Here is a 20,413-nt window from a genome sequence, read left to right as displayed (position 1 = left end):
ACATGATTTTTATGTTACATAGCTATTCTTTGAAAATCAAATTCTGACTCAATCATTCACATTTTTTTTTAACATCAGATAAATTACTTAACCTTTCTATGAAAATTCCTAATACAGCACCTAAAAACAATCAAATTTTGTGTATCTTTCTTTCCCCAAGATACTTTAAAACAGTTAGTTATTTATTGCTTATAAAACAGGATGGGGGCAGGTTTGTAGCCCAGCAGGATGCCCACAACTAGGTTCGATGTCAATCCCTGACTCCAGTTTCCTGCTAATACAGATCCTGGGATGGAAAGATGATGGCTCAAGCAACTGAGTTCTTGTACCCATGTGGAAGACCTGGATTGAGTTTCTGGTTCTTAGGTTCAGCCTGGTGGAGTGCTGGCCACTGAAGACATTTAGGGAGTGAACCAGTGGATGGGAGTGCTCTCTCACCCATATATATATAGTTTTTTAAAGTATATAAAAAATAAAGATGTAGATTTCTCCCAATAGTTTTTCAAAAATATCACTGAAATAAGTGGTTTTTCCTAATTATGAAAAAATCCACACTTTAAAAAGATAGAAATCATGGCAATGTTATCATTTCTGGTTATGTATATTTGTTATTTTTATATATGGCCTCACCCAGAGCTGGCATAAAATTTAACAAAAAAAGAAAGAAAAAAATGAAACTTACTGTTGGGATGAGTTTTAAGTAACGAATATTGCTTTTAATAAAATACCTTAAAACACAAAGTTCAAAGAATATTTCCAAAGAAATTTCTTGGAAAGAAATTTATGCAAACAATACGTGTATTTAAATGCAGTATTCTATATACATATATATATATAAATATTCAATATATTCTGAGAAAATAAACACTCACCAGGAGATAACTTATAAATATAGGGACTGCTTAGTAGATAGTGTGATGGAAGTAGAGAGTAATGTTGAATAATTGCAGTTGGGTTTTAGGCAGTTACTACTTCCTTTTTCTTTTTTTTTACCTTTTCTAGTTCTTCTTCCACTGCTTTTTTCCCCTTAATGACTCGTTCGATTTGGCTTTGTTTTTCAGCACACTCCTATAAACGCAAGTCTTATTGTAAATAGATATATTTGGAAAACTGTTAGAAAAATAAGTGAAAAAGTGGAGAAGGTAAAACAATTTGTTCATAAGAGGAACATCACATTTACCTTATCAACACAATATAGTCATAGGGATGAAAAATAAAACAAAACAATCTTTAAAGATCTACCTCTCTTAGGATTTCAAAATTGCCTCCAGAGATAAGATGTCAAGGAGTTCTAATTAATCAAACTAGATCTGAGACAGAAGTTGGGGGATTCCACTGAGAAAGAAGTAGACATTTTTCATTCCACATAGTGTTCAGTACTGAGGGATAATCTGTGGCCTACAATCAGTGGATATATGAAGAAGCTTGGGAAGAATGGAACTAAAATCTAAGTTTATTATGGTGCTCAAAAATTGAAATTCATGCATACTTTTTTCATAACATGTATTTTACATTAACGTTTTGAAGATCCTTCATATAAACTTTAAAACAGTTAATTTTTTCTTTAGAAAACTCAGTCTATGAAAATGCCAAAAAGTGCAATGCTTTGCTCAAAAGGTTTTAAATCAGTAATTTTATCAAGCATACTTGGCAATGGAGGCAATAAAGGAAGACTCTTCTATTGAGGTACTTATTCTTCTATTGAGGTGTGAATATAAATTTTTCATGGAGAGACAGTAAGTATACTCAATATATTTATTGTAAGACAATTCATTGCTAAATTTACAGTAAAGATTGGAAGGGATATAAGGATTCAGATTAGAGTTTGTGAAATTGTGAATATCTTCCCAACTCCTGGAAATTCTTGTTCTTATAATCTCCTGTAAGTAATGTTATAAAATTTTATCAAATTTTCAAGTTTAATTTTTAGTAATAGTCCCACCTCCAGTATTCTATTTTTTATAACTGAATATCTATTAACAAAATTGGAATCAGGTCATTTACATAATCTCATTGATAGTAATGGGATACCAAAAAATGCAGAATGTATGGTAAAGGCAGAAGAGTATTTCCTTCCTTCTTTTCATATACTAGTGGTAGATATCAAATGGTGTATTGTTTCTTCTTTTATAAGGGGTTATCAGTTGAAGTTCTTAGTATGACAAGAGCAATGCCTTCAAATGAGGTCCACATACTTTGTGAAAGTACTTTGCTGGAAATAACAGCTGACACATCAGAGAACTCACGTGGGGAAAAATATAAATATTAGGAATGTGAAAAAGCCTTTTTCCATAAATCAATCCTCATTACACATCAGAAAAACAATGTTCCATTTTAGAATTAAAATTACCTTACATCTTGCCTTCCCATTTAATGGATGTATGATCTTGGACAAATAATTTGCATCTGTTCCTCATCAACAGAGTGCATTTGTATGGAGTATAAAAATACATGATTACGATTCTGAGATAACTGAATAAGATGTCACACTAACTCCAGCTACTCTAGGATATGAAAAGAACAAGAAAGGACATTTCCATGGGTTTGACTGATGGAAATTTTCAGTGAAAGAGTGAAAAAAAATCATGAAACCTCCATGGGCACAAGAGGAAGAATCACCACGTTCCTAAAGTTGTAACTATGAAGTGTATGAAGTTTGTAACTGTAAATCTGTATCATTCTGCATACATTCCTACAGACTTACTTTTAAGGTTAGTTTAAGAACTTGCCATGGAACTCCAATCCCCCTTAAGCTGGGTGGTAAAAATACCATCTTAAGTGTTAAAGTAATAATATGGATAGGAATAAGTGTTAAAGTGACCACATAAATAGGATTAAGTGTCTGGTAATAATAATAAATAGAATTAAAAAGGAGTGAATGATCCAACAGGGTTAGCAGTTCATACAGCAGACTCATAGAATGACAATCACTTTAAGTATCACTCTGACCTCAGAATCAGCCCTTATGGCATCTGGTCTGGCTGAAAAGTCCACAAGAGCATTTCAGGCATGGAAAGCCAAGACACTGTGGCAAAAAATGTCTTACATGAAGGAACTCTGTGAATGATACCCCAGCAGAAAGAAGTGGCCATCAAAGAAAGAGATACTTTTCTCTGAAGGGAGGAGAGAATTTCCACTTTGCTTATGGCCTTGTCTAAATACTGAAGGAGTTTTGGATTCAAAAGGCTTCACAGCCTAGGCAGCTGATGTCAAGAGCCTCAGGTGATCACTGATGTCATAAAGAAGAGTGTTAACTGTTAAATTAACAAGAGGAGTCACTGTGTACTAGCTTCCCATGCAGTATCTCTGTCTTCAAAGAGTTGTATTATGAGAGTTAACAGTAAAATTTGTTCTCAAAGATTTATTTTGTTTTAGTGTATTAAGTGGAGGATATTCTTAGTTTCATAGGTTTTAGTTATGTCTAAGTGTCCAACTCCACTGCTTGTTTTTTGAGGTTCTCAAGGGTTTACTTTCTTTTAATGTATTAAATGGAGGATATTCTTAGGTCTCATAAGTTACAGTTAAGTCTAAATGCTCGCAAAATATGTATCATTCTTGGGTGCTTCTTTAAAGTTAATTAAGTTTTTCAAAAAAAAAAAAAAGTGAAATTAACTTTGAGATGTAATGAGTTTGAACAGCCCCTGTCTTAACTGTTGAGGAAGATGTGTGTGTGTGTGTGTGTGGGGTGGGGGGCAAATTGTTGAACTCTTTACTTAATACAGAGTTGGTTTTTCGTATGTAAAGTTAATTGAAAATGGATCTTAGTGGAGACTGGGAATGGGAGATGGAGGGGGAGGAAGGGTGTGAGGGTGGGCATGGTGGGAAGAATCACTAAATTTGTAAAGTTGTACTTATGAAATGCATGAAGTTTATATTCCTTAAATAAAAGGTTTCTTTGGAGAAAAAAAAGACTCCATGGGACAAGAGGAGAGAAGACAGACAATGCTGTAGACACCTTTTGCCTACTCATTCTGTAGAACTCATTTCTTTTAGGAAGTTTTCCTTTCTTCCTGCCCATGTCATACATACTTCCTCTTTTTCCATGATATCCTAGATGAACCCAACATATGCTAGGAGCTGCAGCTGTGGTTTTTAATAGGACACTGTTGTGTTCGCTGTCAAAGACAAACGATTATGGTAAAATGTGATAAATGTCACCTATTTTTCCTACTAGACCAAAAGCCACATGACTGAAGAAAATGTGTCTATCTTGATTTTCACTTTTTCCCACCACATAGCTTAGATCCTGGCTTAATAAGTATCTTTTGCATGAATTTGGAAGAAAATATCAATACAGTCTTCTAACATACCATTTGAAGAGCTGAAATTTCTTCTGTTAACCGAGAAATCTGTACATTATATTGCTTTTTTGTGTTTGTAACCTGTAAATTAAGATAATTACAAATTATTTAGGTCTAGAATAAAAATGACTAATATGAGATAAAAATATTTAGTATAATTTTGATAAAAATTAGAGCATAAAACATAAACACACATGTACTAATAGAGCCAAGAATTTATCATGAGAGCAGAATAGGATGGTTTATCTGAAAAGAGAGAAGTTGACAAACTTTTTGGTTTTAAAATTATATTATACTAAAAATGAAGAGGTTTTGCTTATTATATTTTTTCTATCAATATTTTACCATATTAGAAAAATAGGAACGTAAAACAAGTACTTATTAATCCTTTAAAAGCAATAGTCAAAATTATTACCTGCTAATGCAAAAATAATTTAATGAAAAATATGTATAATTTCTAAAAGAAGAAATCTTTGAGAAGGCTGGCATTATTTTGTTCTTACAAATCTTCTTAATGTCTGACTAATTGGAGGATAGCTAGATTCTTGTATCTGCTTTGATATTCAACCTGTTGTACTGTCACATCATGCTGCCTCTGGAAAGTAAAACTGCACACTTGTGAGAGAGAAAAGAAGTGGAAAAAAAAAAACAAACAACATCTTATTGTAATCATGAAAGTAGGTGTGACCTTCCAGACTCTGAACAACATTTTGAGAACTGCTGCCAGAAACCAGTCAAGAGAAAACCAGAATCACACACTGAAAACATAATTAGTAAGTTTTAAGGTACCTTTGTTTCACAAATAAGAGGATTTTTATAATGCACATCATATCCCACTGCTAAGTAGATTACTTTTAAAACACTCTCATTGAATAGACATTGAAATATCTTTTGAAGCAGTACAATTTATGTGCACAGGGGATACAGAAGAATTAGTCATAACATCAGGTTAGCTCAAATGATTTTTTTTCTAGTAACTATTCATACTTTTTCAAAGGACTGTGAGGAATAATACTGATGCCAATGATATGTCATTAGTAAACTTCTATGATTGAAAGCTTTTTGGGAATTTTCTAGTTTCTTATAAATGGACTATTTCCAAAACATGATGCATAATCTTTTTTAGGTATATGCATTACATGATGTATAATCTTCTTCAGCTATATGCTTTACTTAGTTAACTAATGAGTTATGTTTTTGAAGATAACTGCCAAACACGTATAAAGATCTATTTTAACACTATTATGTTATAATTTTATATAAACTTTGCCTAAGAATAACTGTATTAATAATCAATTTGCCTTATTTATGGGTCAGTAATCATAATAGATAACATTTATTTATTTTTATTTTTTAAAACCATATCTATTTTTAAGTCAGAGTTAGAGAGAGAGAGAGGGAGAGACAGAGAAAGAGAGTTCTTCAATCTGCTGGTTCACTCCACAAGTGGCTGCAATGGCCACAGCTGGGCCAGGAAGACATGAGCCAGGACCCAGGCAATTCATCCAGTCTCCCATGTGTGTGGCAGGGCCCCAAGAATTTGGGCCATCTTCCAGTGCTTTTACCAGGCCATCAACAGGGGGCTGGATTGGAGGTGGAACAGCTGGGACATGAACTGGCATCCTTTTGGGATCCTGGCATTACAGATGAGGAAGACTGAGTGCAGAATAACGAAGCTATGAATGATTCTGCAATATAAAAATTTTGTTTTTTATCAGGCTAGTCATGTCTGCCTATCACATCATTTCAGAAAAGCATTCTTTTTAGTACCTAGAAATGATACATCTGACTTCAGGGTTTATGACAATAGTCAGATATATGGAAATATTCTAAGAATAATGCTAGAAAATCCAGGTGAATTAAACTAGTCATGCTTTTTAAAATTTTTTTTCCTTTTTTATTTCATAAATGTGAATTTACAAAGTGCAACTTTTGTATTGTTGTGGCTTCCCCCCTCCAACCTCCCTCCCTCCAAACTAGTCATGCTTTTAAACTATTCGATGTTTTAAAATGACTGTAGAGGGGCTGTACTGTGGCATAGTGGGTAAAGCCACCGCCTGCAGTGCTGGCATCCCATATGGGTGCTGCTTTGAGTCCTGGCTGCTCCACTTGTGATCCAGCTCTCTGCTATGGCCTGGGAAAGCAGTGGAAGATGGCCTAAGTTCTTGGGCCCCTGCACCACATGGGAGACCTGGAAGAAGGTCCTGGTTCCTGGCTTCGGATCAGCACAGCTCCAGCCATTGTGGCCTTCTGGGGAGTGAATCAGTGGATGGAAGACCTCTCTCTCTCTCTCTCTCTCTCTCTCTCTTTCTGCCTCTCCTTCTCTCTGTGTAACTCTGACTTCCAAGTAAATAAATAAATCTTTAAAAAAAAATGATTGTAGAACCACTGACACATGTTATATTATAAGTGAAGTTCTATGCTTTAAAGATCATGGGAAATTTTCAAGAGTGAGCATGTAATGTAACAAAAGTATAAACCTTTGTTAACTAAGCAAAGGCATGCCTTTGAGGTAATGTACAGTGGTTGGGGCTCTGAAGTCTATAAAGGGACTAATAACCCTCTTTCACTCCAATCTCACTTTCTATTTACATTTTTCTATAATTTTAAGAATGGTGGGGATATTTATAAACAGAAATGAAAATGAATAAGAAATAGGAGAAAAGGCCAATGTTGACACTAGCTATGGTTTAAAATAAAAATCAACTTTTTCCATGAAATCTGAGAAGTGAACTATTCTCAAATTTTAAAGAAATAAGCTATTGTTATATTTTTGTTTAATTTTTCAGCTGGGAGAGATATATGTGACATTTTGTCCACTGTCTTCCTCAGTAAATAAAAATATATACCTGTAAGTTATCCTCAGTTCAACAGGTTAATTCTACACAGTTGGAGGACATGTCATCAAATTGTAATACAAAGGGAAACTATTGTCAGTGCAGATAAAAATTTTAAATAAAAACTTTTTCAAATATATTTTTATTAAAATTTTTAACATGATATAAAATTTGTATATAATACCACATGAAATATATATATGTGTATATATATATATATAATTGCTACAAAATATGCATTGTGTAGTGACCAATGAGGGTAAATATATCTTTCTCCTCAAACATTTAACACTTTAAAATATAAATGAATATAATAATACATGTTTTATAAGATATAATATATAAACAAATATTTATATAGCATTTTTTTTTTTTGAGAGGCAGAGTGGATAGTGAGAGAGAAACAGAGAGAAAGGTCTTCCTTTTTGCCGTTGGTTCACCCTCCAATGGCTGCTGCAGCCAGCACATCTCGCTGATCCGAAGGCAGGAGCCAGGTGCTTCTCCTGGTCTCCCATGCGGGTGCAGGGCCCAAGCACTTGGGCCATCCTCCACTGCCTTCCTGGGCCATAGCAGAGAGCTGGCCTGGAAGAGGGGCAACCGGGATAGAATCTGGCGCCCCAACCGGGACTAGAACCTGGTGTGCCGGCGCCACGAGGTGGAGGATTAGCCTGTTAAGCCACGGCGCCGGCCAGCATGTCTTTTGATAAAAATAATACCTATCCTTCCTAAACATTGTAGAAATATATAGTGTAGAAAATAAAGATTCCTGGGGATGGTGCTGTGGCACAGTGGGTAAAGGCTGCCGCCTGCAGTGTTGGTATCCCTTATGGGTGCCAGTTTGAGTCCTGGCTGCTCTACTTATGATCCAGCTCCTTGCTAGTGCTCCTAGCAAAGCAATGGAAGATGACCCAAATGCTTAGGCCCCTGCACCCATGTGAGAGACCCAGAAGAAGCTCCAGGCTCCTGGCTTCAGATCAGTCCAGCTTAGCCAGTGGAGGAGTATACAGTATATTCAATATCCTAAAGGAGCACATTTCAAAGGAAAGGGATATTCATTTTTAACCGGTTATGTTAATTTCATTTATAGTTCTTATATGCAGGCAAATATTTCATGATTACATTTAAGTATTTAGGTAGCATTTAGTTTTAATTTGGGATATTAAATTTTGAGTTCTAAATAAAATAAAAACCCCTTACTTCTTTACTGGTTCTCAGGGCAGCATCTTGCAGAAGTCGTGAAATTGTTCCTTTCATTTTCTCTATATCTTCTTCTTTTTGCTTCTCTTCAAGCAGAGCCTTTAGAAAATAATCATTTCAGGTTATAGATCACATCACTATTAATGAAGAGGATAAATGGTAAAAACCTATCCATTAATCATTTTCTTTAGAGTAACATTTTATTCCACTTGAATATCTTGCTTAAGAACACTTATTTTTCCTAACTTATTCACCTGCCGGTGTCCTAAATAAAAGTTTGTTATTTTTCTTTGGTATCTATTTTAGCTGCTTTTCACCATTACTCCAATAATCTCTATGGCCTGAAATCCTAGACAGATTTTTGATTTTTTTTTTCCCTCCTTCAAGTCCTTATAAAAAAGTCAGTCTTCAAATGTAGGTATTGTATCTCTGGAAAAATTTTTTGGATTTCCCCTTTTCCATTTTTTGATATTATACAAAGTTATACCTCATCATCTCACATCACCTCAGACCTTGATCACTGTAGATCTCCTATTTTCTCTCTTAGACCAAAACTCCTCTGAAATTTACTCATCTCCAACACTTTACCTCCCATTCTCTCTTACATCCCCTCCAACCAGGCTAAAACCACCATGATCTCTAAACTGATTACCTGTGAGTCAATTTTCAGTCCTCATCTTACTTATGAGCAACACTTGAGATAACTGATTACTTTCTTCTCCTTGCTTTACTTTTTTTTGGCTTTCAGCAAATCACAGTTACCTGTTTTTCCTCTTACTTTACTGATTATTACTTTTTCAGTCTGGACTGCTGATTCTTCCACTTCTGAACCTGCTAATGTACCACCCAAGGCTTAGTTCTTGGTCCTGTTCTCTATATATGTTCATCCCTTAGTGGTGCTGTCAGATATCATGGTTTGAAATTTCATTTACATGTTAAGAATTCCAAAATTTACATCTCTAGCCTGAACATCTTTCTTAGTTTAGTACTCTTTCAATTAGGCCAAACTGAATCTTTTTTTCATCAATAGATAGCAAGGGTCCTGGATTCTGTTTTCACCATATCTTCTAAAGACAGCAGTTGTACTTTTACCTATTTTTTAAAAATTAAATTTTTTGCACACTAACTGAGTAAGCTAGTGAGAAATTATAGCTGTTTTGATGTAACAATTTTGAGGGGGACAATGAATAATGAGGAAACATTCCTGCTTTTTTGTAGTACTGGCAGAGAACCCTTGACTTTGAACAAGCAACTGAAAGATGGGAACCCCTTGCAATTAAGCCATGAGTCAGGAGGGAGTTTACTATTACAGTCATAGACATCCTCCATGAAGGTCTGTTGACTAAAATGTGAGTGAGAGCTTCTTGGGGAATAGGCAATTAGCATCCCTACTACTGTCTGTTACTGTGCCCTACACAAGATGTTCATTTTTTATTGATCTGACAGTAACAGTGCTTGTACAACTGAGCCTAGAAAGTGGAAATAATTCTGTCCTGGCTTTAATTTTTCTAACTTACAAATTCAGAACAATTCTCAAGAAAAATGTGCCTTTTAGCTATCCTAAAGAGTACTGAGATCACAGATGGAAATACACACTGTAAGCTAGGGTGTTTTAGCATTCTGATGATTTGGTTTTATATAACTATTTTTATGTCTTATTAGCCTCTTAATATCCAATGTATAGCTTGTTCTGTCTCTTGTTGGTCTCATACAAAATCTTCTATGGTGTGAAAAAGGAAATATAAATAAAACAAAGCATTCCCATCCTCCCTCCCATATATCCTGGCAGAGTATTCTGTATATACTAAGTGTTCAATAAATGTTGGTAAATAAATTAATGATTTAATGAGGTCTACATAAGAGAAGCAGCAATAGTAAAAACAAATCTATCTACTTTGTGACTTCCATAAACTATAACCTATTCACATGGAAGTGGTATAAGACAAGAAACATGGTATGTGATGTATCCTAAATGTTAAACAAAGAACAGTGATATGAAGACTCCAGCCAAAAAATGTTTAAAGATAAATTTAATTCTGTCAATTAAACATCTGCTCTATTAGCATAATTGTGTAGGTGATAAATGGGAATTATGGTTGAATAAGATTCATCTTATTCAACTAAATAAAATATTGGTATGTAGCAGTTAACTACTACAACAGATTTTTAAAAACTATGACTATAGGGGATGAAAATCAGTTACACAGGGATTGGGAAAATAAAAATAATTTGATATTTATATACTAGTTTTGGGAGAAGATTGATATTTTACCATATATTATGATATTAAGCCTTGCTTTCAAGAATATAGTATGTCAACTAGTGGTGAGCATAGCAATCTCATTTTCATGCACTTATTCTGCAGTAACTTATTTCCTTATTTGTATGTCATATGGGGAATAATACTGGGCATTTTATTATAAACATGTTTACTAATTTTTGTACCTGACTTTTTTGAAGGTTAGCTTCTTCTAAGAGTTGCATGCTATTTCTGGCTCTTATAATAGCTTCATAGTTCTCATTTTCTAGTTCACTGCACTTTGCTTGTAGCTCTCTGGTCTGTTTTTCCAGATGTGTCTTTTCTGCTCTTAACTGGTTGGCTTCTTCAATTGACACACATAATCTAGAAATTAATAATCACATGGTGAAATAAACATTTTTAAGAAGAAGGAGGGAGATAAGAGATTTACTGAGCATTTAATACATGACAGATATTATGCCAGTAACTTTCACATATACATGTTTTCTCATTTGATTCTCACTGCAGTTCTGTAAAGCAGGTTTTATCATCTTCATTTTAAAGAATAACAAATATATTCAGAGATGCCAGACATTTCATAAAGGTGGTGCGCTAATTAGCAGTGGGGTTGAAACATCCTGGATATTCTGACTCAACATTTGGTATGGTCTCACTCTGTATTATATAGTTACATGATAATGTTATAAAGCTAATTCTTAAAGAATGAGTTTTTTCTCACATGGTCTCTTTTTCCTCTTTTAAAAAACTTTTACTTATTTTTCTTTATTTGAAAGGGGGAGAGAGTACAAATGTGAGAGCAAATCTCCCACCTGCTGGTAAATGTCTGCAACAGCTGGACTGGGTCAGATCAAAGCCAACAGCCAAGAACTCAATCTGAGTCTCCTAGGTGGGCCCAACTAATTGAAGTACCCATATATTTAGCTGCCAAGTTATTCATTGTGTTTAATGTTTAGGTTTACTAATATTGTATTGTTTCCATAAGACGCCCCTTTTTTCCTTTTTGTCTTTTTTCACATAAGGTGGGTACTGTGTTGACATTGTAACAAGGTTTACAGGGAGGCACATCTCACACAGACATGTAAAACCAATCATCATGCTTATGAACCACATAAAACATTGCCATTTTTCGTTATCTAAGTTTCTTCTTTGTTCTGTTCATGGCTTTTACATTAAATTTCACATTGATGGATACTTATACTGTCACTGTTGCTTTCTTTTGTCTATGGTTGCTGATATTGCTCCACTAATATCTTTATTTTAAATTTAAAATAAATCATCTATATTTTTTCTTTTTTGAGATCTTTGTTCTAGTTCATTTAGTCAGTGTTTTAGGTGTTTTTCTAAAATACCATATGATTGGGCCTTACATTTTGAACAAAATCTGTAAGTTTCTGCCTTATAATGGAATTCAATCCTCTCATATTTTAATGTAACGATTCATATGCATGACATTATCCACATCACCTTAATTTGGTAAAAGCCTTTGTGGTGGGAAATGAAGCATTCTCTGCCTTCTTTACTGAGGCACCAGGAGGAAGCATCCCTAATTCTGGGAGTTCTTACACTTTATTTAGCATCAGTTCACCCTTTCCACTTCACCATGACCTCTTGGGAGCCAGCACAGCAGGTGGACTAATGAAGTACATATGTTAGTTTCATCTCCCAAGAACCCATGGGTTTCAGTGGAGAAGCTTTCCTTTGGATTCTATGAATTCCAATCCTCAGTCAAGGTTTCCCTTCACACACACTAAATGTTAGAAAAAGCCCCTCTCAGTTCAGCAGCCTCATCAGTCATTTATTTGGCTCTGAGAAGGTAGAGTGGTGCTCGAAGTATTGGCAAAGAATATTCAGCTCATCAGCTTCATAATTTATAGATGTTCACTATTTTGTAACACAAAAGATGTATTACTGCTATTCTTATTCTCATAAAGGTACTTCTATATGCTCTACAGTCACATTTTAGAGGATTACTTTCTGTCAACTTGCTGAAATTGAGCCACGTTTCCTCTTCACAAAAATAACAGCAGGATAATAACAAACACTTGTATAGAACTTTCTTTGTGCCAGATAATCCTCATGTTCTCAGCAAGGCAATGGAGTAGTTTATAGATGGGGAAACTAGAGCACAAAAAGGCTAAGCTTAAGGTTATATATCTAGGTTACTGGAAAACCAGAATTCGAATTTAGTCGGCCAGCATTCAGTGTTGATAATAATATGGTATACTGCCAAAAAGACTTCCTTTTAAATGACAGATTCATCCCACATATCTGTAACTGTACAGAAAGAGGCTGTCATTCTAAGTAGAGCTGAGAGGGAAAAGACATACTAAAACCTGGGGGATTCAGTAAGTTTTCATATTAAATATTACTACTCATAGACTCTTGAGTTTCTAAAGTGCACTCAGAAGACTTTTGAACTTCCAACTCCTTCCAAGGCAGAAGAATGATAATCCTGCCCTGGAGAAACTGACCCAAGAGAAAGTACCCTCAGATTGGAATATTCAGGGATTTCCCAAGAAAAGTTAACCCAATGCCTCAATCTAATACTATATGCCTGCCACACTGCAGGCTCACCTATGTTCACCTAGCTTCCCATCAGCTTCTTGGTATCTTATTCTAAAAAGCAGTCAATAACAGATTCCTTATGCAAAACAGAGCTTCCATCAGGAAGGAAAGAAGTGGCAATGAGGAAATTTTAAGACTATGGTAAATTTAAGTTTGGGTATGATAGTTGCTTAAGTCCTAGGGAACAGCCAATCTTGGAGCAGAGGATGCCAAGAAAAATAAATGTCTCTAAGACAAAGATGGAATTTCAATGGTCTGATGCAGGGAACCACATTGAGAGGCATTTTAGAGCTCTCATGGAACACTTAGCATTGAACTAATATTATACACACAGAAAAGCTGTTATGTGAAGAAATGAGATAATTATCAACAAGAAACTCATTTTTCATTACAATCTCTATGTTTTTTTTTTTTTTTTTTTTTGACAGGCAGAGTGGACAGTGAGAGAGAGAGAGAGACAGAGAGAAAGGTCTTCCTTTTTCTGTTGGTTCACCCTCCAATGGCTACCACGGTTGGCGCGCTGCGGCTGGCGCACAGCACTGATCTGAAGGCAGGAGCCAGGTGCTTCTCCTGGTCTCCCATGGGGTGCAGGGCCCAGGCACTTGGGCCATCCTCCACTGCACTCCTGGGCCATAGCAGAGAGCTGGCCTGGAAGAGGGGCAACTGGGACAGAATCCAGCACCCCGACTGGGACTAGAACCTGGTGTGCCGGCACCGCTAGGCAGAGGATTAGCCTGTTGAGCCATGGCGCCGGCCTCTTTATGGTTTTACATGACTTTTAAACAATGTATATAAGCTTCCTTTGATAAAAAATAAAAATGAATAGCGGGGCTGGGGTGGTGGCGCAGCGGGTTAATACCCTGGCCTGAAGCACCGGCATCCCATATGGTTTCTGATTCTAGTCCCGGCTGCTCCACTTCTGATCCAGCTCTCTGCTATGGCCTGGGAAAGCAGCAGAAGATGGCTCAAGTCCTTGGGCCCCTGAACCCACATGGGAGACCCAGAAGAAGCTCCTGGCTCCTGGCTTTGGATCAGCTCAGCTCCTACTATTACGGCCCTCTGGGGAATGAACCAGCGGATGGAAGACTTCTCTCTCTGCCTCTACCTCTCTCTGTAACTCTGTCTTTCAAATAAATAAAAAATAAATTAAAAAATAAATAGAGCCAATTTATGGCTAATTGACATATATACAAAAACTGATGAAGAAAAGGGAGGGAGGGAGGAGGACTGGAGGGAGTGAGAGAACTGTAGTTATCTCCTTGGAACTGTACCTATGGGATGCATACATCTGTTTTCTTTATATTAATAAAAATTTTTAAAAAAGATTTATTTACTTGAGAGGCAAAGCCACAGAGGGAGAGACAGACAGAAAGGTCTTCTATCTGCTGGTTCATTCCTCACGTGGCTGCAATGGCTGGAGCTGTGCTGATCTGAAGCTAGGAGCCAGGAACTTCTTCCAGGTCTCCCACATAGGTACAGGGGCCCATGCACCTGGGCCATCCTCATCCTGCTTTCCCAGGCCACAGCAGAGAGCTGGGCTAGAAGTGGAGAAGCCAGAACTTCAACCAGTGTGCATTATGTGATGCCTGCACCATACGCAGATGCCCAACCTACTACGCCACAGCGCTGGCCCCCTTACTAAAAAATTTTTAAAAACTTTTCTGTATAGAACTGATACAATAATTAACAGTTTTATTCAGTCAAAACAAATATTTTTAAAAAGGCAAATCAGGGGTGCACATTTGATCAAGCAGTTAAGATGCCAGTTATTGATACCCACATTCCATACTGGAGTTCTTGGGTTTGATACCTGTCTTTGGCACCTGACTGCAACTTCCTGCTAATGCAGACCCTGGGAGGCACAGATGATGGCTCAAGTATCTGGCTTCCTGTCACCCACATAAGAGACATGGACTGAGTTTCCAGCTCCCAGCTTTGTCTTCAGCTCATATGCCCTAGCCAATGTGGGCATATGGGGAGTGAACAGGTAGATTGGAGCTGTCTTTGCATATTTATCTCTCTGCTCACAAATAAATAAAGTGCTAATGTTGTGGCTAAGCCACCAGCTATGTTACTGGCATCCCATATTAGAATGCTATATAAGGCCTGTGAAATTATTTGGTCTGGCAGGGCAAGCAGAGGTGGAACTTGAAATTCAATAAATCCATATAACAAGATAATTTTTAATTTTGAAGGCCTATGAACGAACATCCAAATGGCCCTTTATGGGGGAGACTGAATCCGGAAAGGCTAGAGGAACTTCCTGAGCCTGCCTGGTGTTTGAAGACTTGTCTTTAAGATTCAAATCCCTGGCTTAAATGACCCAGCCCCAGGGGTCTTTTGCCTAAAGATCATTAAGGTGGTATAACAGGAGTGGCTAAAACCCTTTTGCATCACATCACCCCACCCCTTGCCTGCATCCACTCTGTACAGTAGCTATATAAACACCTCCCTTTTACAATAAAGTGAGAGATCCTGCTTCCACTGGGCTCCCCACCGCATCTGATTGTCCCCCAGGGTTTGGGGAAGCTGAGTGGCAGGTGGCGCACTTCCCCTCCTCGGCCAAGGCAAGCTGCGGGCAGCCTGCCTAATTCTCCGGTGGTGACGAGGAAGTCACCGCAGCCCTTGGCAGAAGAAAAGTTCCCCACCCCTGCTATAAGATGGCCCATGTACTTGGGCCCCTGCCATCCATGTGGGAGACCTGGATGGGGTGCTTGGTTCCTGGCTTCAGCCAGCCCAGCCATGGCCATTGTGGCCATTTGGGAGTTAACCAGTGGATGGAAGATCTCTTTCTGTCTCTACCCATCTCTGTTAATTTGCCTTTCAAATAAATACATCTTTAAAAAATAATAAAAAACCCTTATAAAAATCATTTTGCAATAATCGTAGAAAATATTTAAAATTTAGTCTTTGTAACATTTTATTATACCAATCATCTCTTGTCTCTTTCATTAAGATTATTGAAACAGCCAAAAATTTCATCTTTGTGAATAATTATAATTCATTAGTCTTATAACTAGACTAACTTGCTTACAAAAACCAATTGATTCTGTCAAATGCTAAATCTTATAAAATATAAGAGTTTAAAATAAAACTTTTCTTGGAAGAGGCTATTTTTAGTCTGAAAGAAGGTGATGATTCAGGAAAGTAAAATAATAAACTTGACCCTGGATCCTTCATGCATTCTTACCTCATTTAATCCTAATGAAACTACGACTAAGTAGGTTACTTCTCCAATACACAAAGATAGAAAATGTATTAAATCAAGAAATCAAAGCAATTCTGCTTTCCTTTAAATATCAAAATCTCTTACTCTAACAATTTATATGATTATTGCCAGACAGCATCACTTTAAAATATCAAATCAATTTTTATAAAATATTAATTTCATCATGTAGTCCTTCTGTAATTAAACCATGCAATATTCAAGTTCAAATTCAAATTCATTTTACTTCCAAGACCTTATATCCTCTATTTTTTTTTCCCCCACAGGCAGAGTGGATAGTGAGAGAGAGAGAGAGAGACAGAGAGAAAGGTCTTCCTTTTTGCCACTGGTTCACCCTCCAATGGCTGTTGTGGCAGGCGTATCTCGCTGATCCAAAGGCAGGAGCCAGGTGCTTCTTCTGGTCTCCCATGCGGGTGCAGGGCCCAAGCACTTGGGCCATCCTCCACTGCCTTCCCGGGCCATAGCAGAGAGCTGGCCTGGAAGAGGGGCAACCGGGATAAAATCCAGCGCCCTGACGGGGACTATAACCCAGTGTGCCGGTGCTGCAAGGCGGAGGATTAGCCTGTTAAGCCACGGTGCTGGCCCATATCCTCTATTTAATCATAGTTTTTCACTAATTTCTGGTGTACAACCTTCTATTTCACTTATAATCAGGACTATATTTTTGCATCACTATTTTAAAAATTCATGTATCCTATTATGCACAGGAGTAGGGATGGCAAACAAAATGTGAAACAATGGTAGGAATGAAAATCACTTTTTATCAGTCACCTAAATGAAGATTTCCTGGTTGTACTTGTATATTTTTATTTCAAAAGAAATAGTAAATTAAAAAACACAAAGGCACAGTTTAAAGCAATTATATTCATTTAATCCCTGCTTTATATATCAAAGCATGCACAAACCAGCAGTCTTCCTAGACATAACTCCCACAATACTTCATCATCTGAAAGGATAGGGGAGGGAGATCATTTTTAGAAGACAAATAACGTAGGGCTCATAAATATGGCATTGGAAACGATCACAAACAATAAAATTAAAGCTTAAGTAGTGGGTATTTATTGAAATTAAGATTTCATGAAATATAGATGATCATTAAAAAAAGCTTTTTTTTTTTTTTTTTTTTTTTTTTTTTTTAGAAGGGAGGGGAGGATAGTCTACCCATGAAACTGTCATCAAATTTAGATTTGTGCCCAAATATTTAGGTTTGTTTGGGTAAAGATTTTTTTTTTAATTTTTTTTAACTTTTATTTAATGAATATAAATTTCCAGTGTACAGCTTATGGATTACAATGGCTTCCCCCCCCCCATAACTTCCCTCCCACCCGTAACCCTCCCCTCTCCCGCTCCCTCTCCCCTTCCATTTGCATCAAGATTCATTTTCAATTCTCTTTATATACAGAAGATGAATTTAGTATAAAGATTTCAACAGTTTGCACCCACATAGAAACACAAAGTGAAACATACTGTTTGAGTACTAGTTATAGCATTAAATCACAATGTACAGCACATTAAGGACAGAGATCCCACATGAGGAGCAAGTGCACAGTGGCTCCTGTTGTTGACCCAACAAATTGACACTCTAGTTTATGGCGCCAGTAACCATCCTAGGCTGTCGTCATGAGTTGCCAAGGCTATGGAAGCCTTCCAAGTTTGCCGACTCTGATCATATTTAGACAAGGTCATAAAAGACAGAGTGAGGATAGTAACCAATGATCCTAAGAGTGGCATTTACCAGGTTTGAACAATTATACAGCATTAAGTGGGGAAGAGGACCATCAGGACACACAGGTTGGGAGTAGAGCCATTGGTGGTAGAGTAGAGGTTATGATTACAAAGGAATGAGGCCCAAGTGCACTAGACAGGGCCTAGAACAAAGGACAGAGTCATTATTAGAGGAGCTAAGAAAGGTGCTGTCTAAGCTACAATTAAGTTTTCTGATTGAGAGGCAAATAGAACCTGATAGAAGGGGCTTGATAATAATCTGATAATGTATTAACAGTACAGCTTGATAATGTATTAACAGTACCAACTGAGAGAAAGTATGGTTAACTGAGGTTACTAAAAAGAAAAAGCAATTCAAATCAATTGGCAATCTACAAAAAGAGTTAAAGATTTTAAAAGCTATTATTAAAATTGCTATATTGGTCTATTATGCTATGTTATATGTGTGTACATATTGTATGTCCACATGGGGAAATTTTATTAAGAGTTTTATTTTAAATGGCTTATAGATAAGATTGTCCATAAATTTAAGCTGCTAAAATCAATCAAAGATACATTTTAATTTGTGTGACCTGAATCTGTGTATCATCTGTTTTAGACTTGTTGGTAGAAAGAAACTAAAAACATTTTAGATGGTTGTGCTTAAGTTTACTGGCTAAACAAACTACACCATGTTAGATATTTAAGAGGTGTTTTCAAATACATGATTCTTAAAATTTATAGAAGGCATTGGACCTTCTGGTAAATGTTTTCTTAAGCTGTTATCTAATGGTTGAAACGGTTTGCTAAGTATTCATGTGATATTGCTATTGTCAGCAAGCGATCTAGGACTTGCTCCCTCATTTCTCTATTCTAAGCCCAACTTGTTCTTTCATTTCTCTATTCTCTTCAAGGTAGGAAACTAATTCTATTATGAAGGAATCTGTAGGATGCACAATTTAATAGCTAGATTCACTTCGCCATCAGCGAAGTATACAGTAAGTAGAAAAAACCTCCCTTTCAGACCAAAGGGAAAGAAAGTTTTAAAGTGAGAATATAATTTTCCTCATGGGCATTGTCTACCTTAGAAAAACTACTACAGAACATGCCTGTGACTAGAGACTTGTAGTTCAGGCCACCGAAGATTAGAGATGGGACATGGGCACTCCCTTGACTTGCATCCTCTGGTCTGCTTTAACACAAACCAGGAGGAAAAGAAAGCTCGGCATCAGAAGCAATGGGTGGCAGGCCTATTAATGGCTGATCTGTACAGTGATCTGCCCTCAAGGAGACCCAACAGGCCAGTCCACTGCAGTGGCTTTCAATGTGGTAAGCCTGGGCTTCAGCAGAAGTCAGCTTGTGAAGAGCCCTGGCAGCTCTGCCAAGAGTTGGATCACTGGAAATGGACCTGCCCTGGAGTCGAAGGATGCCCAGGTCAGAGCCACAGATCTTATTGGCTCTAAGCTGAAAAGCCCTTCACTCAGCCCAACTTCCAAAGTGACCACTGCAGCTGAGGGGATGGTCAAGTAGGGTCAGCAACATTGCAGGCAGAACTGTAAATTTCTTGTTAGAGATGCCCCCTGCCTTTACCTGGCCAGCTCTCCTCCCAGGCCAGCCAAGTAATGAAAGTCAACAGAGTGCCTTCCCCTAGGAGGTTCACACCTCCCTTAGGATATACCCCATGTGAAGAGATAGATAGGTCTGGGCCTCTTAACTTACAAGGCCTAAAGCCCACCAGATTATTATCAAGCCCCTTCTAAAAAAAGCTTTTCAAACTGACAGTTTATCAAATAGACATGTTCACACCTGCAATGTTCTAAATGTCTCCAAATGGTCTTTAGAGACTTATTAAGTACACTGGTAACTATGCTTTCTTTTATATAGATATGTAAGTTTTTAAATTTTAAAATATGAATTTTTATCATATATAATGTATGCAACATGCCACATGACGATGTGTCATTCAATGAGAGACTGTGTATGATGGCTGTCCCATTAGGCTATGTTGCCTAATAATACTGCAGTCATCTGAGTTTGTGTAAATGAACTCTGATTCTTTCAATGATGAAAATGTCTAATGACATGATCCTAAGAACACTGCACTGTAGAAATGTCTCTAGTTACTAAATTTAATAGTACTAAAAGAAAGCCAATGTAAAAATTCCTTTTGCAAAGGAGGATAACTGAATATTGGATTAAAAAAATCCTTAGTTTTTCCTACATTTGCAGTGATCTCTTCTTAGGGAAATGTTAGGTTACCTTACAGTATTATACTAAAACAATAACTGTTACAAAGCCTCCAACCTTCAAAACTAAAATGAAA

The 20,413-nt window shown here is 36.9% G+C and overlaps 1 protein-coding gene and 1 non-coding gene across 2 annotated transcripts in view; both read right to left on the bottom strand.

The window, feature by feature from the left end:
- SCLT1 (sodium channel and clathrin linker 1) overlaps window positions 1-20,413 on the bottom strand; it is a 308,272-nt gene that overhangs the window by 97,721 nt on the left and 190,138 nt on the right. Inside the window, exons 12-15 of the mRNA XM_062199088.1 lie at window positions 10,781-10,958; window positions 8,336-8,434; window positions 4,311-4,382; window positions 994-1,068 (exon numbers count right to left, since the gene is read on the bottom strand). Coding sequence (XP_062055072.1) covers window positions 994-1,068; window positions 4,311-4,382; window positions 8,336-8,434; window positions 10,781-10,958 — 424 coding nt within the window. The remainder of the gene's footprint in view (window positions 1-993; window positions 1,069-4,310; window positions 4,383-8,335; window positions 8,435-10,780; window positions 10,959-20,413) is intronic.
- Window positions 11,609-11,712, bottom strand: LOC133766139 (small nucleolar RNA U13). Its single transcript, XR_009866689.1, has one exon. It is a non-coding gene; the product is annotated as a small nucleolar RNA U13 (small nucleolar RNA).

The sequence above is a fragment of the Lepus europaeus genome, chromosome 8, assembly GCF_033115175.1.
Source record: "Lepus europaeus isolate LE1 chromosome 8, mLepTim1.pri, whole genome shotgun sequence".
Classification (NCBI taxonomy): domain Eukaryota; kingdom Metazoa; phylum Chordata; class Mammalia; order Lagomorpha; family Leporidae; genus Lepus; species Lepus europaeus.
The sequence above is the reverse complement of the archived record's forward strand: the minus strand, read 5'-3'. Positions and strand labels throughout refer to the sequence as shown.